Here is a 17,613-nt window from a genome sequence, read left to right on the forward strand (position 1 = left end):
CCAAGTATGTTTCTTTTTCATTTTTTTTTGGTTCTAAATGGATTTGTTGTATGTTCTATTCTGAAATTAAACTCCCCATTTTGCTTAATGAGAGAGTGAGATGCAATGCACATTGGACCAATATATTGGACAGATGGAATACCACCCTTAAACGGTGATCCATAAAATAAAAGTAGCAGATTCATATAAAAAGCTTTAATTCATTATATACACGACAAATTAAAATTATTTATATTTTATTATGGTTATTACATTTCAGTCTGATGAATATCAATAAATAATCATCACAATTCATAATATTAAATTAAAATTATTACTAAAGTAAGGACGCTAAGCACGAAAAATTCCGTACATCGACCTGCCTGTTCCTATCTCTATCGCACGTGCTTAATTATATTGCTGCCTCGCTCATGATGCGGGCGGTCAATGCCACTGTGCGAGCGAGACTGCAATATAATTAAGCGCGTGCGATAGAGAAAGGAAATAGCGGGTCAATGTGCTTAGTATTTTATTTATTTTATAAAACTCCTGTTATATTTATCACAATAATAACTAAAAATAATTACTACATCATATTTTTTCAATAATTATTAAAAACGAAGGTCTGTTTAAACCATAGACATAGAAATACTAAGAATCGCAAAGTGATGAAGAATTGGCTTGATTTTGCCAAGTTAATTGTCTGTCTGTATGTATGTCTAAGCGGGGCCGGGCAGCGGCGGCGTCACGTCCATATCTTCTATCTTCTTTGCCTTCTTAGACTTCTTTGGTTGCACTTTCATCTGAAAATAAGATTTCTTTTGTCAAATATTTAATTTTTGACACAAGTTTTTATCGCTGACTGTACTTTCTTTTCTACAGGCAAATGATACTCATTGAGACAATTCTAACAACCCAAAACACTGGTGCCGCCGTTTACTCGGCTTAATGTCCATAACTGGTGTTTGTCACTGACGTCACTGTCCATCACAGATATTTGTCACTTAATGTACATAACTAGTATTTGTGTCCATCACTGGGACTGGTATATGTCCATGACTGGGTGTTGCCTTATAATGCACATCGCGGATGGGTATGTATATGTATAAGTTAGAGTACACATCCGAAGGCGCCGCACAGGTAGAAGAAGAAGAAGAAGAAAGACATTTATTCCATAAAGCACACATACACAGGACAATACGACGAAAGAAATAAGATGCTTAAAAAAGGGAATTTAAAAATAATAGCAAAAACAAAAATAAGGGAGGGAGGGTAGGGAGTGTCCATAACTGGTACATGTCCATGACTGGGTGTTACCTTATAATGCACCTCGCGGATGTGTCGGTACAGACTGGAGTACCACCCGAAGGCCGCGCCGCACTGCCCGCACTGGTAGGGCGTCTCACGTGTGTGCATCGCCACTATATGGTACTTTAATTTAGCTGCGTTCTGGAAGGCAATGTTTTTTTATAAATTTATTTTTTTACCACTAGAACAGAGTTATTTATTTTAGAGAAGTGTAGAGGGGTGAATCAACTATTCGGTATTGTGTTCTGATAAGGAAAAAGTAAAAGAAAAATGTTTTTGACTCAAAAAAAATTTTTTTTATGGGGCAAGTCGGCGAACCCTCCATACAAAACCAAAAAATATTCCGCGCCAAAAAAGTTTTTTTCTACTTTTTACCAAAGAGGATATAATAAGATAGATTTATTCGTTTTGAAGGGAAACCAGAGCGCAAAATAGGCGCCAGTCGTCGAGTTGCGGAAAATCGCCCGAACTACAATACAATACAATACAATAATAAGATAGAGTGGTACTGTCATAGTAAATTTTGTAACCGCTTTAAATTCACTGCCATCTATCGACATACTTTAAAACTAAAAATGAAGATTTATAAAAATACGTTAAAATGTATTTAAATATGGATAAATGATTTTTTTATTTGCATTAATTATTTTTATATGATTTTGACCCATGTTCTTTCACTGATATGCGTTAAAATTATAAATAACAAACGAAACCGTCAACGCCCTCTATACTAGAGTAGGCCAAAACTAGTGACGCCCTCTGAACGTTTACGTTTTTTTCTTAGACTGTATCCATCTATTACGGAGTTATATCTATCTTTGTTTTTACTAATCAGCGGCCGTAGCACGGTCGCAGTTTTACCACCTGACAGGCGATAAAAATGGAACCATGCTGCCACCGCTGAACACGATACCGAATGAGCCCTTAAACGGATCCCCACTATTTTTGTTACAGTAAGGGTCAGTTGCACCAAACTATTTGTCATCGTTAAAGAGTTCGCTAAATTTTATTGTATGGAAAGTTTCATAGTAAATCGCCGCGGCGCGCCGGGTGACGTTGATCAGTGTGTCAAGTGTTGATGGTGCAACCGGCACTTAGTGTGCAATAAAACTAACTCACCTGGTAAGATTTCCCGCAGACGTGACACAAGTTATCTTTCTTCTCCTTATTACGGTGGACATTTTGCAGGTGCACGTACAGCGATGTGTGACATTTGAAGGGCTGCAAATATATATTTTTTTTTCATTTCTCATGCTCTGAAAGGTGTGCAGTGAATGGGTCATTGTTGTTCTAAAAGGTGTGCAGAAAATGATACGTTTCTGCACTAGACCTTTTTACGTTACAAGTACGATATTTTTTTTAACGATAAGCAATTGAACCTTGGGGTTAAATGGATTTGTTATACAACATCCATTCTGATATTTAACTTCCCATTCCATAAATGTGACGTTTTCAATCAAAAGGTACCAAATTGCCGCTTAACATAAGGACGAGAATTTGTTTGTATCTTTATACGAAAAACCTGTCACAGTGTCCTTATGGCAAGCGACAACCTACCTTTTGCTTGAAAACGACACAAATAACGATAATTTTGCCTAAATTTTTAATTCAAAGTACCCTCAAGAAATACTATAAACATTTATACTTAGTCATGTTTAAAAAAAACACGCATTTTATTTTCCTCGTATTCGAAATGAAAAGTAGTGTTTAACTCGGGTGAAAAACATCATTTCAGCCTCGGACTATTGACGCTCTCACTACGTTCGAGCCCCAAACTACCTCGGCAGCAATGAGTGCCTTTCATCCCTTGGTTAACAATCTACTATTAAACTCTTTTTAGTATTACTTAAAGTTATGCGTTTTTTCTGTGGTCATTGTAAAATAATCGACTTTAAGCCTATAATTTTCTTGCCGGACCCTTAGTTATAATAGGCACGTTTAACCTTCATTTTTAGGGTTCCGTACCTCAAAATAAAAAACGGAACCCTTATAGGATCACTTTGTTGTCCGTCCGTCTGTCATTCAAGACTTTATCTCGGGAACGCCTGGTATCTAGTTGAAATTAAAACCATATACCCAGGTCTACAGTCCCTTGAGACTGTGAAAAAAATCACTCTTCTAAGTTAACGTAAAAAAAAGATACGGCCATTTATGCCGCAAAAAAACGTATATATCGACACCAGGGAATCAATATTATAAATGCGAAAGTGTGTCTGTCTGTCTGTTATATACCTCTTCACGCTTAAACCGCTGAACCGATTTAGTTGAAATTTGGTATAGAGATAGTTTGAGAGCCGCGGAAGGATAAGGATAGTTTTCCCAGAAGTCATCCTTTAAGGGGGTGAAAAGGAGGGTGGAAGTTTGTATGGGGAATCGATAAAAAGCAGATTGGATAAAAAATTAAGCTACCCAAATTATATACTAACTCCACGCAGACGAAGTCGCGGGCAAAAGCTAGTAAAAAATAAGTTTAATTATGGAGCCCTCGGTGGTCGAGTCCGACTCGCACTTGGCCGGTTTTTTAAATGATAAGTACCTTATTACAGAGCTGGCAGCGGAACTTGATCTTCTTGAGATGCTCCCAGTCCACGTGGTCTCTCAACCGCGTCTTGTTTACGAACTTCTTACCGCAGTCGTTGCATACGAAACTGAAAAAGAAAAACAATTCAAATAAAAACGGTTTTAAAATATTTAGATCAGTACGGTTTCTAATCGAACTATTGTTTTTAATCGCTTTTGGCGACATGTTACGGATTAGTCGGGAATCCTTCCTCAGGCACGAGTGTCCGCGGCGGTTGTACTCCGTGCACTGCGCGCGGGCACTATAGTGCCTGAGGAAGAATTCCCGACGAATCCGAAACGTGTCGCCAAAAGCGATTAAAAACAATAGTCAACCGTACTGATCTAAATATTTTGAAATATGTCTCACGATAGTTTAAAAACGGTTTTCTTAATATATAGGTATGTGGCTTTCCATGTAATTTTATGCTTCATGTGCAATAACGAACATTCCATCAGAAATTCCAACATAAATTGCAAGGGCTTGACACTCTTTGATAGAGAAAGATAGTCTTATTGCGATTCCTATAAGAGGAAAGAGAAAATAGTGTCATGCTTTGTCCTTATCACCGACCGGGTGGCATCATAGGTTAGTATAGTTTTTTAGTTTTAATTAGTTTCCATGTTCCTACTCATATCTGTACTCCTAGCATGTAAGTGAATTGGTTTTAAACTGTAAACTTACATTGTTTCCAATAAATAAATAATAAATAAATAATAGGTAGGACGCGATGACGAAATACCGAAATTTATAAGAGTGAAAGAGCACAAATCCTATGCTGCCCAAATATTCAGTAATGAAGAACGATTTAACACAACAACCAAAATTATCCCGCTGACCTGGGGTTAACCGGTTAAACCGTTAACCCAGTGTCAAATTGTTGTGGTAACCGTTATAACTCCAGGTTTAACCGTTTAACCACGGGGTAGTGGATAGGTGCAAGTGGCCCTAGCTGAATAAGAATTTGATTGTGCGAGTGCGAGTCGGACTCGCGCACGAATGGTTCCGTACCATTACGCAAAAAAACGGCAAAAAAAATCACGTTTGTTGTATGGGAGCTCCACTTAAATATTTATTTTATTATGTTTTTCTCTCTTTGTCTCTGTTCGAACCGTTTGTCTCTCTGCTATAGACAAGGAATGAATGATGTAGTCACCTGAACTCGCTCTCGGAGACGTGTCGTCGCGACACGCGCAGATGTTGTCGGTACGTCGCGACGGACGCGAACCGTTTGTCTCTCTGCTATAGACAAGGAATGAATGATGTAGTCACCTGAACTCGCTCTCGGAGACGTGTCGTCGCGACACGCGCAGATGTTGTCGGTACGTCGCGACGGACGCGAACCGTTTGTCTCTCTGCTATAGACAAGGAATGAATGATGTAGTCACCTGAACTCGCTCTCGGAGACGTGTCGTCGCGACACGCGCAGATGTTGTCGGTACGTCGCGACGGACGCGAACCGTTTGTCTCTCTGCTATAGACAAGGAATGAATGATGTAGTCACCTGAACTCGCTCTCGGAGACGTGTCGTCGCGACACGCGCAGATGTTGTCGGTACGTCGCGACGGACGCGAACCGTTTGTCTCTCTGCTATAGACAAGGAATGAATGATGTAGTCACCTGAACTCGCTCTCGGAGACGTGTCGTCGCGACACGCGCAGATGTTGTCGGTACGTCGCGACGGACGCGAACCGTTTGTCTCTCTGCTATAGACAAGGAATGAATGATGTAGTCACCTGAACTCGCTCTCGGAGACGTGTCGTCGCGACACGCGCAGATGTTGTCGGTACGTCGCGACGGACGCGAACCGTTTGTCTCTCTGCTATAGACAAGGAATGAATGATGTAGTCACCTGAACTCGCTCTCGGAGACGTGTCGTCGCGACACGCGCAGATGTTGTCGGTACGTCGCGACGGACGCGAACCGTTTGTCTCTCTGCTATAGACAAGGAATGAATGATGTAGTCACCTGAACTCGCTCTCGGAGACGTGTCGTCGCGACACGCGCAGATGTTGTCGGTACGTCGCGACGGACGCGAACCGTTTGTCTCTCTGCTATAGACAAGGAATGAATGATGTAGTCACCTGAACTCGCTCTCGGAGACGTGTCGTCGCGACACGCGCAGATGTTGTCGGTACGTCGCGACGGACGCGAACCGTTTGTCTCTCTGCTATAGACAAGGAATGAATGATGTAGTCACCTGAACTCGCTCTCGGAGACGTGTCGTCGCGACACGCGCAGATGTTGTCGGTACGTCGCGACGGACGCGAACCGTTTGTCTCTCTGCTATAGACAAGGAATGAATGATGTAGTCACCTGAACTCGCTCTCGGAGACGTGTCGTCGCGACACGCGCAGATGTTGTCGGTACGTCGCGACGGACGCGAACCGTTTGTCGCACAGCGCGCAGTACAGCTCGCCGTCGTCTCGAGCCTGTTACAAAATAAGGTGGCGTAAAGCGACATCTACCGAAAGAATGATTACTGTTGTACAACTTGTAGACTTAAGTATGCTGTTATCTCATACATACTGGTACACCTTTACCGCTATCTATGAATTGTCCTTTATGTAGCACACTGGAACTAATCATCAGTTATGCCTCACCTTATGTGTTCTAAGATGGCGGCCGAGGTTAGACTTCCACTGGTACACCTTCCCGCACCGCGGACACGGGTATCGGTTCTGTCCTTTGTGTAGTACACTAGAACAGTCAAAAGCGATGTGACACCTGACATACACTTACGAACGTTACAACCGGTGTGTCTTATTATAGACAAAGAGAATATATAGGATAGTGTTACTGTCTTAGTAAATTTTGTAGCCACAGTAAATTTACTGCCATCTATCGACACACGATTAAAACTAACTAAGTATATAAAAAGGTTTATATATAAGGATAAATGTTTTTTTTTTATTTGTATGTATTACGAAAACGTCAACGCCATCTAGTCGAGAACAAGCCAAAGGTGTACCCGCCATCTATGTGAGAATCAATTTTTCTTGATTTCCGAGGCACGTCTTTTCCTTAGACCTACGTTTATATGGAGAAGCGCTCTCCCACTATCCTCCTCAAATGTTATGTACTCACTTTAGATGGTATCTGTAGGTCTTTCTAGAGCTAAACACCTTTCCACACTCCGCGCACGTGGGTTTTTCTGCCAAAACCTCTTTACTCCGGGTCCTAACTTTCCCGGTCACACCCTCCTCCTGTAAACAATAAATATATTAAGGTAATATTTGTAAAACTTGACAATTTAAAAGTGCTTGTTGCTAGGCCTATTTGAATAAAGAATATTTTGACTTTGTGAACTTACCTTTAAATGTTCCTTTTTAACATGTAAGTCCATTTCTCTTCTGGTATCAAAGGTTAGACCACACTGAGAACACATACATTTAGCTTCTATCACATTCTCACCAGGTTTGTCAACTTTGTCAACATTGTCACCATTTTCAATGTTGTCAACATTGTCACCCACATTGTGGAAGTTATCAACATTGTTAGCTGCATCGTCAAAATGGTCAACAATGTCAATTTTGTAATCACAGTCTCTGTCGCTAAATCCATCTGACAATGGTTCCTCTAATTTCTTTTTCTTCTTTTTGTTTCCTTTTAACTTTTTCTTCTTTTTCTTGCCTGGCTGTAAATTTAAAAAAAACATCGGAATATAAATATTATTTAATCTTAGTTGCACAATACATGAAGGTACAAATGGCGGGCTTAATGCCTTAAGGCATTTCTACCAGTCAACCAATGGGTTAAACCAGAAATATTATTTGTAGTATTGGTTGATTTCCGTACGTCCATTCCACCATTGACATTTTGGCTACGGAAAACTAAAAACTATTTAATTTAGTATTTTATTATCAAGTGCGCATGAAAATTACCTTCTTTAAATCCTCACTCTTCTCGAGATCCTCAGTTTTCTTCAAATCCAGGTCATTCACAAATGTCTCTGGTTCACAATGTTCAATAGTGTCATCTACTTCTATCTGAAATATACAATCCAAATTATACTATTATAAATGCAACCGTGTCCGTCTGTTTGTTACCTGGACCGCTGGATCAAATTAGTTAAAATTTGTTATGGAGATAGTTTGAGTCCTGGGAAGGCACATAGGATTGTTTTTTATCAATCATCATCATCAAATACACATACTTACGTAAAGTATTTACGAGTTAAAGTGGTTTCTTAGTAAATAACTTCAATGTACATTATATATAGAGGTACAGTCGAAGGCAAAAATATCGATCCAGACAAATGGCTCATAAATATGTGAACACGACTTTATTGTCTTAGGTGTAAGAGCATACACATATTTTTGAAACTTTGGGAATGTATATATATTTATGCCCTTGACTGTACATACATATTAAAACAATACTTCTACTTTTTTGAGTTATAGTGGTCAAACCGATCGAGATTGATCTATTTTTTTTTTATCAGGATAAAAAGTAGAAAAGATAGATAGATAGCATTTTAGGTGCTTATAGATTATAAATTGTATTTTGAATTACCTTTATGTTATCAATAATCTCCACATTGGTTGTATCAGTGGGCTCAGCCTTCACATCTAGCGGATAACTGATGGTGTTTACATGATGAATACTTAACCGAGGCGGTTGGCACAGTGCATATTTTGGAGTGCCCTAAAAACACAAATAATATTATGGGACAATTTTACAGATCAACCTTGTCTCACAGTAAGCTCAGTAATGCTTGTGTTGTTGGTACTAGACAATATGGTTATTGACCAAGCATTAGCATAGGTCTCTGATTCAGCTTGGTCAGAAATGCTTTTGTATGTCCGGATGTGTTCTCGTCTACAGGTCATATGTCTATTCCTAGGTTCAAAAATTAAATTGAATTGTTTTGTCAAATAATTTTACGGAAAATTTTCAAAATGGCGGAGTTTACTTGCTTGTTCAGTCAGCAGCAGCTGGCAGCGGCGCGCCTGCCCCCTGAACTGCTGGAAGCGACGCAGCACCGCACGGCACTCCCAGCAAATGCGGACCCGCATTTCCGGCTGCAACAAATATTAAGTAATAAATACTAATAATAAAAGACGTTTATTCAAAAAGTTTGAACAACGGTCTATAACAAAAGTACATGATAATGCTTACAAACTAATTGAAAGGGAAGGCGGCTCAGCTAATGTCTGTGCCAAAAAGGCTTCGGGGCACAGCAGCCCTAAAGACTTCCAGCAACGGACGCTGTTATTCTGCCACCGCCGCATTTGTATTTAGCCAAGGACATTATAAACATTTATGTACAGGTCAGAATAGCAAAAACCGAACAATGCACAGTGGATAAAAAAAAGTGCTAGTGCGGATAGCCTGGAAAGAGTAATACTGATGGGCAAAGTTGAGACCTCAGGGCCCTCCTCCCTAGATGGTGTGCTCAAATTATTTAATAAATAAATTAAAATTGTACGAGGCCATGCGCTTGGCAAGGAACAGAGCCCTATGGAGGAACCTGGTCTTCAGCAGAAGGACATGATGTCACGATCCTCAGTATTGAGGGACCGACTGAAGAAGAAAAAAAGTGCTAACATAACTAAAATTAAATATCTATAAAGCAGGTCACTTAACCAAAAGTGTACGTTAGGTACTTCCTTTTGGAGGTCCAGTAAATAAGCCTTGCAACGTAGTTTGAAAACCGCCAGGGACTTACAGCTAACTACTGGTGGCGGCAAATTGTTGTGGTAATGTTACACTTCAAACTATGACTCTATTTAAAATATATTCTGTTTCTTTGACTTCCCTTTCGATTCCACTTATTGGTTGTATAGCAGTCAGCTATTAATGTTCATGACAAAGAGATGGCATAGTTTCAAGAATATGGACATATAAAGTAGAGATGGGCGAAATGTGTCAGTAAAAAGAAAAGAGTGATATATATCTTTCTCTCACTGGGATATATATCACTCTTTTATATCTTTATATCCGTATGCGTCATTGCTCCCGCTCGCAACTGTATCGGCACTTGCTCACTTTACGTCATGTTATGAGTGAGAGAGAGGACACTAGAGTAGTTATTATACCGTGGCGAGATTGTTTCTTTCATTTTGTATATTGGATGTCTTGGATGATTGTATCATGATGGATATTGGATATAGATCGATTCATTCACGAAGGCGCTTGCTTTGGTTCGTATTGTCATGCTCATGCTATTGCTATTACTTTAGGTTTGACAAATCTGCGCGTCGTGAATTGCGCTATCTATAACCTTGACCTTACATTTAAAAATGAATATAGTGACGTTATTGAATTTTAATATTTTTGCTTAATAAAATACCTTATTGCGGTTTGTTTACATTTTATTAAATACCTAAAGGAATACACTCAAGTCCCGTCGAAACGAACGAGGTCAAAGCAAAGCGAACGATTTGCAAAATTTTGGAAATCGCAAATACGTTTTGTGTAAACTTACCAAAATATGACCTAAATTAGTTTGCATATGCATAGTTCAATTCTAACTTTGTAGGAACAAAACGCAGCTAGTGTATAATAACAACGAAATTAATCATGCTAGGTCCAAACAACTTTAAGCTTTAAAACTTTAAGCAATAGCAATTGCATTGTACTTCGGTTGACCGACGGCGTCGACGCGCGGCCGAGACAAAGAGACAATAGACATCGCTTATCTTATCTATCTATTCACTTTAGTAAATCCTTGCCGGGGGTGCGACGGTGCGAGTGTACGGATATATTGGGATATACTGATATATTCGGATTCGTAAAGACAAGAAGAGTGATTCATGAAAAGAGAAAGATATATATCCTTTATATCTATATCCCCTGAGCTACCCATCTCTAATATAAAGTCCCACTCGATTGAGGGGAACCTAAAGCTTATGCTAGTAAAGTACGTACGTATTATATTTTTTTATAAAGCTTTAAAACAATGAACGATTTAAGATGGTACCACAGTACAAAACATAGAAATTGTGCACACCCTATAAATAACAGTTATAGGAAAAACTTAGTCAAAGGCAGAAATTACCACACTTACTTGTATTTCATTTAAAATCTGTAAATACATGTGATAGTATTCTGTATCTTCAAGGAAAAACAGGCTTCGCCCAGAACACAGACACGTTGTGCACAAATCGTCCATATTTGAGCTAAAAATTCTAAAAAACACTATCGTTTCTTTCTTTTAAACTTTTTAGCACAATTTTGCAAATTTTATTGATTATTATTTTCAATAGTGGATCAAATCAAGGCTCAAAAGCGTAGCGTCTCTTTTGAGAAGTTGACATTTGATTTGACTGACATTGACATACGTCATACGCTCATAAGTTTGACAAGACAATGGAGTCCATAGACTACAGAATACGAAACAAACCTCGCCATAAACAAAATTCACTCTAGGGTACGTTCAAAAACAACAAGCTGTTAAACAATTAATAATTATAATTAAAATTGCTGCATTATTCGGATGGACCTAGGAGGATATAACCACAGTATAACCAAGTATAACTACTTCATGGTCTATGTCTTGTGATAAGACATAGACAAGACTTGTCTATGGTATCTGTCATATTTGCTTTAGTCATTATTCTGAGGTCATATTTTTACGATTTGAGGTTAGGTTAGCTTGTTATCTTGTTATTCTACCTTGTGTTATTGTTAATCAAAAAACTAGTAAAACTACCACGAAACGAAAGCACGATTAATTTTGTTTTATTTACGTTTGATACTACCCCTTCGTGGCTACATAGTGATTGGAATTTTAACTTTTTGTTAAATTTATATTTCATATCGACATTTCCGCTCTGGGAGTTTGTCAGACGAAGGGCTACTTGTGAGGATTGGCGAGTACATACAAACAACGTAGCGATTTCCGTGATGGACGTGATACATGCGTGTCGCTGCTGCCTGCGGTGTGCTCCGGTCAAGGACCTGACGACGCCGTACGCACATCTCGGCGAAACGGAGATATATGCCGACATTATCAAAGAGTGCTTTAATATACATGTAAGTACGACAATCTTGTTAGTGGAGCAAAACGTACACAACCTTAAAATTTTGTTAAGGGCTGTTATTGTTAAAAACAGTGCTAGGACAGCATGGTCTTTCTTTTAATGCTAGCAAATGTGAGATTGATTATTTAACTTGCAGCTGGAGGTTGGCGGCTCGGGCTCGTGCGGCATCTGCACTATGTGTGTGTGCCGCCTGCGAGACGCGAGCAACTTCAAGCTGCAAGTGCAGTGCAGCCAGGCGGAGCTGCAGGCGCGGCTGCAGGGAGCGGGTGGTGTCAAAGGTAGGGAAGCACCACCCATCAAAAAAGTATTGAATTTTAGTGATTCTGTTTGAGCTCTATACAGAAGTCCAATGAATAACTATGTTTAATACATTACACACACTATCACAATTTGATTTGCAATCTAGATGGCAGCACCATACACACTTCTGCTAAGGGTTGACTGCCCGGTATCCTGCCAGATAGTGCTATTGGACTTCTTTAAAATTTCTGAGCATAATTTAACAGAAGGATGATGTGATTTGTGTTGTGTTTGTTTGCTCTAGAGGAAGAATCTGCAGTCGAGCCAGAGAATCTACAAATTCAGGATAGAGATGGCACCGGTGAGCCTGTATCGGGTGAGTCTACTCCTCTGCAATGATTATTTACTAAGCTGACAGGCAGTTATAACAAATGATGTTGCCTGTATCAATCTTTAGATAATTGTTATTAATGTTTGTTGTTAAGTATTAGAAGACAAATGTGTGTGCTTGTCTAAGTTGTCGACATTGTGGATGTGGGCTGAGACCAGATCTGGCAATTCCTGATGGGAATTTGGTTCACAGTAATAGTTACTAGAATTGAGTATCTTTTAACTAGCCTGTTGCTTATAAACTTGTATGTTTGTTTCAGGTGACGAGCCCCCGGTGACGGTCAAGTCAGAGATGCTGGATGAAGATGTGGCTCCTGATGACATGTTGCGTGAGTACTTAGTTTTAACGACAGGTTTAGAAGATGTGACTAGACCAGCGGCTAGCTAATATTACATTTAAAACATCTGCATAAATAATGTGAACATTGGACTGATCACCGAGTGAAGTTAAGTTACTTAAAATAACATTGATACTAGGATAACATAAGATACCCCTTTTATAAAATATATGAATGAATAAATGAATATTAAATATTAGTATATTATATATTACACACAAACACACACAGCACTGGCAGCTTAAAATAGCTGAAACTTGCATATCAATGTCCTGCACTTGTGTTTAAACAAATATTATCATTTCTGTAAGAACAATAAAAAACCGGTCAAGTGCGAGACGGACACGCGCACGAAGGGTTCCGTACGTAACGTACGAAAAAAATCACGTTTGTTGTATGGGACTTAATTTTTTTTAAATTCTATTTTTAGTATTTGTTGTTATAGCGGCAACAGAAATACATCATCTGTGAAAGTTGAAACTGTCTAGCTATCACGGTTCATGAGATACAGCCTGGTGACAGAAGAACGGACAGCAGTGTCTTAGTAATAGGGTCCCGTTTTACCCTTTGGGTATGGAACCCTAAAAATGTGAAAGTAAAACCGGGCAAGTGCAAGTCGGGCTCTCCGATCGAGGGTTCCGTACAAATTATTTTTTTAGTATTTGTTGTTATAGCGGCATCATCTATGAAAATTTCAACTGTCTAGCTATCACAGATCATGAGATACAGCCTGGTGACAGACAGACAGACAATGGAGTCTTAGTAATAGGGTCCCGTTTTTACTCTTTGGGTACGGAACCCTAAAAATTAATTACTTCAAGATTAGCCTACTCTACTCAAATTAGATGTTTTTTAGGAATTAATATCCAGCAAGCTGGAAATCGTCTTAGTCCCTTCATTTGGTTCTAAGTTAGTGTAATCCGAGTTTGCTCCATTCCAGGATTGTGGATTTTTTTTTGCTGTTTTTCAGTTTTTTGCTTGTATTTCAAAAACGGCACGTCCGACGGAAAATTTGCTCTAATCTTGATAAGAATTAACATCTTAGGATCCGAAAGGTACAGTCGCCAGCAGATATATCGGAGCGACCGAGGTGTTCACAATATCTGAACGCGCACTCTATCGCCTTAACAATAGAGGCGTGTTCAGATATTTGTGAGCACCTTGGCCGCTCCGATATATCTGATGGCGACTGTACCTTAATATGAATTCGTAGTCAAATATTGTAAATAAGTTTTTGGCAAAAAAAAATTTTTTCCTACAAGCTTTTATCGCTGTCTGTACTGTTCTTTCCACAGGCAACTAATACTTATCGAGACAATTCTAAAAACCCCAAACACAATGAGGTTTCATTGTTTTATCACAGAGTTCTATGGCCACCTCCTGTCTCCATCATCAGATCAACTCGATGGTACCATTATAATATTGCATTGTCACCCGACTTACATGTGTATGCAAATTTTCAGCTTCTTTGGAAGTCGGGAAGAGGTTTAAATTTGACGTGCAAGATTTGACCCGTACATACATAGTTACATAAGTACATACATAGATATATACTGATATATACTTACATGTATAATCACTATGTTGCACCGCCTACAAATTCTATGCTTTGCCCGAAGGTTGACTGGTAGAGAATGCCTCATAGCATTAAGTCCGTCTTTTGTACGATTGTATTTTCTTTTATGCAATTAAGATTAAATAAATAAATACATAGGTACATTGCAAGTTAATAAAAATCTTGTAAAAATGGCCGCCACTTTGAAAATCTTTTTTTTGTATAATCGTGTTCAAATCTATCATCTGCACGTTTATCCTCGTAAGGCCCAATGTGCATTACAATGTACACTCTGTTGCAATCTAATTTGAATCTTACACTAACTGAATTAAGTAGCATTTCTTTTTTTTTTCATTGAAATGAAATGAAAACATTTATTGTCAGACCACAGGTAGAAATATAAAAGATGTTAGTGGTGATAATTTAAGTCCTAGTGTTTTCTAAAACAAACGAAAGTCACCCTAATCATCTTTACAACAAGGTTCAAATTAAAAATAGGAAAACTTTGTATGGTGGGCCTTAGGAGGATTAGACACATTGTTGTCAGCTATCGTAAATATTATTATGGTAATATCGCACCAGATTTCTCTCTAGTGCTGTAAATTCAAATAATGTCATGATACTGTCCCACTATTTACTGCTTGGTTAATTTCAACCACTGATTAAATATAGTTACAAGGCCCACTCAAACGGTAGCTCAAACTCTCCCACGACACTGGCAGCGTTGCCGCACTGAACTACGAGATCTGGTGCGCGGTGCACGGTGCAGTCGGTGCAGTCGGTGCACCACTCACCGGCCATGAGGCATAAGGCACGACCCGGAGCGAGGGTGCGGTGCGGGGTCTCCGAGTCACAACAAACACACGAATAGTATGTTTGTTTCAGATGAGGAGCTCATAATCAAACCGGAGCTGGCGGACGAAGAGGAAACCAGTGATGAGATGTCGCGTAAGTACCAATCACCGCACCCCAAGCCACGCCCATTTTTTCCCACGCCCCTTTTGGGCTGTATTACAATGATGTTACAGGATTAATAATATAAAAGTTTGGAATTCCTTACTTGTTTGTTTTTAAACTGCAACTGTATTAAAAAAACGTCGTTCGATACACGTACGGAAATGTCATTCTTCACTCGTCCATAGTCTTGCCACTCACGTGCGGCTCGTGGCAAGATATCTCGGTACTCGTGAAGTAATGACATACTTTCCGCACTAGCATCGAAATTTACTGTTTCCTTTTTGAAAATTGAGAGCCACAAATAAACTTTCAATAGTATAGAGAATATCTCGAAAACGATTTGAGATATCGAACAATATGACTAAATTAAACTTGTAGCAAATTTAATCAGATTTCGTTTTGTTTAAGTAGTCATGTCGCTAATGCGCAAAGTTTCCAAGACGTAAGTGAAAAACCGAAAAGTTGGAACTTTCAAACCCCCCTCTGCCCCCCCCCCAGCACCAGGGTTACGGCCGGGGATTATGGATATGTTCACCTCCTAACTAGTCCAAACAAAGTTACGGAGTCAAAAATTATGTTCCTAGCATTGTGTAAAAGTATAATCAAATTTAATATTTTTAAATATAAACAAAACAATTAAATTATAGGCGTTAGTATTTTAAAAGTAAAACTCATTTTATACCTTGACATGTTTTTACTTATGCTGCTTGGAATTAAATAAATACAATATTACACGTACTACGGAACCAGTATAACAATCCGCTACATGACCGCATATTTTATATTATTGTTTTTGTATTCCTTTGTGGCACTAAATAGAGGCCACACGGCCGGGCCGAGTTTGATAATACTTCAATCGATTTCAATTGTTTTGTTAATTTATGTTTCAGTGTGTTCGTACGGCAGCGCCGCCCGCGCCAGGGAACAGCTCGCGATGTCAACCGGAACAAAACAAATTTCTTGTGATTTTTGTAGTTCTACATTCCAAACAGAATCGCTTGTTTTAGAGCATGAAAAAATCGAACATGGTGTTGCAAATTTCATGTGTGCTCATTGCGAGTATACAACGGTATACAAGACAAGTTTGCAAGCTCATTTGAAAACTCATAATGTAGACAACCTTTTTAATTGTACTCACTGCAGTTACAAAAGTCCGATTAAAAGTGATTTACACAAACACCAAGCGATACACACTGGTGATAAGAAGACACCCAAACAAGCACACCTAAGAATACACACCAGAGAAAAGCCTTATAAGTGTACTCATTGCGACTACAAGTGCCGTGATAGGACAGGCTTACAAACACACCAAAGAATACACACCGGAGAAAAGCCTTACAAATGTAGTCATTGTGACTACAAGTGCAGTAATTCTTCATCCTTACAAATACACCAAAGAATACACACCGGAGAAAAGCCTTACAAATGTAGTCATTGTGACTACAAGTGCAGTGTAAGGTCAGGCTTACGCAGACACGAAATGACACATACTGGCATGAAGCCTTTTGCATGTAGCCACTGTGATTATAAATGCAGTCAGAAATCAAACTTACAAACACACCAAAGAAGACACACTGGAGAAAAGCCTTACAAATGTAGTCATTGTGACTATAAGTGCAGTCAGGGGTCAGTCTTACAAACACACCAAAGAATACACACCGGAGAAAAGCCTTACAAATGTAGTCATTGTGACTATAAGTGCAGTCATAGGTCAGTCTTACAAACACACCAAAGAATACACACCGGAGAAAAGCCTTACAAATGTAGTCATTGTGACTAAAAGTGCAGTGTAAGGTTAGGCTTACGCAGACACGAAATGACACATACTGGCGACATGCCTTTTCAATGTAGCCACTGTGATTATAAATGTAGTGTTAAATCCAACCTACGAAGAGTACGAAGTCACCAGAAGACGCATGCCAGAGCGGGACAAAGCCTGACACTTTTGGAGTTCGAGCTACGTGTTGAGGGTCCTGATGGAGAGGGTCTAGTTTTAGATTATATGCTGTCCCGTAATGGCCGGTTACGTGACCTGGCGCCGGTTGGAGTGGCTCTCGGTGGCTGTCGCCGGGGCCTTGGACTTCGGTGATGGGTTTAGTGACTATACGTTTGAAAGTTTGTTCAGTGCGCTTGACGATTTGTATTGTTGGTTTTTTTTTGTGTTTTTATTGTTTTCCTGTGTGTGTGTGTGTGTTTTTTTTGTATTAAACGTGTTCATCATATAATTTGTTTGTTGTTTTATTTATGCATAGTAGGGCTTTGTTCAATTTTTATGTACGATGTATTCTTTACCTAAAA

At 39.2% G+C, this 17,613-nt stretch overlaps 2 protein-coding genes across 2 annotated transcripts; one reads left to right on the plus strand and one right to left on the minus strand.

Moving 5' to 3' along the window:
• Positions 1 to 257: 257 nt before the first annotated feature.
• On the minus strand, positions 258 to 11,076 carry LOC134753414 (zinc finger protein 287-like). Its single transcript, XM_063689304.1, has 12 exons — positions 10,860 to 11,076; positions 8,767 to 8,871; positions 8,363 to 8,494; positions 7,732 to 7,836; positions 7,161 to 7,484; positions 6,935 to 7,053; positions 6,451 to 6,547; positions 6,164 to 6,279; positions 3,824 to 3,935; positions 2,407 to 2,508; positions 1,297 to 1,428; positions 258 to 782 (listed from the first exon to the last, which is right to left on the minus strand). The coding sequence occupies exons 1-12, from the start codon at positions 10,962 to 10,964 to the stop codon at positions 699 to 701; spliced, it is 1,533 nt and encodes a 510-aa protein (XP_063545374.1). The 5' UTR covers positions 10,965 to 11,076; the 3' UTR covers positions 258 to 698.
• A 414-nt stretch (positions 11,077 to 11,490) lies between these two features.
• Positions 11,491 to 17,409, plus strand: LOC134753244 (zinc finger protein 271-like). Its single transcript, XM_063689046.1, has 6 exons — positions 11,491 to 11,827; positions 11,972 to 12,113; positions 12,380 to 12,451; positions 12,726 to 12,794; positions 15,244 to 15,306; positions 16,206 to 17,409. The coding sequence occupies exons 1-6, from the start codon at positions 11,699 to 11,701 to the stop codon at positions 17,093 to 17,095; spliced, it is 1,365 nt and encodes a 454-aa protein (XP_063545116.1). The 5' UTR covers positions 11,491 to 11,698; the 3' UTR covers positions 17,096 to 17,409.
• The last annotated feature ends 204 nt before the right edge of the window (positions 17,410 to 17,613 follow it).

This window comes from Cydia strobilella, chromosome 26 (genome assembly GCF_947568885.1).
Source record: "Cydia strobilella chromosome 26, ilCydStro3.1, whole genome shotgun sequence".
Taxonomy (NCBI): domain Eukaryota; kingdom Metazoa; phylum Arthropoda; class Insecta; order Lepidoptera; family Tortricidae; genus Cydia; species Cydia strobilella.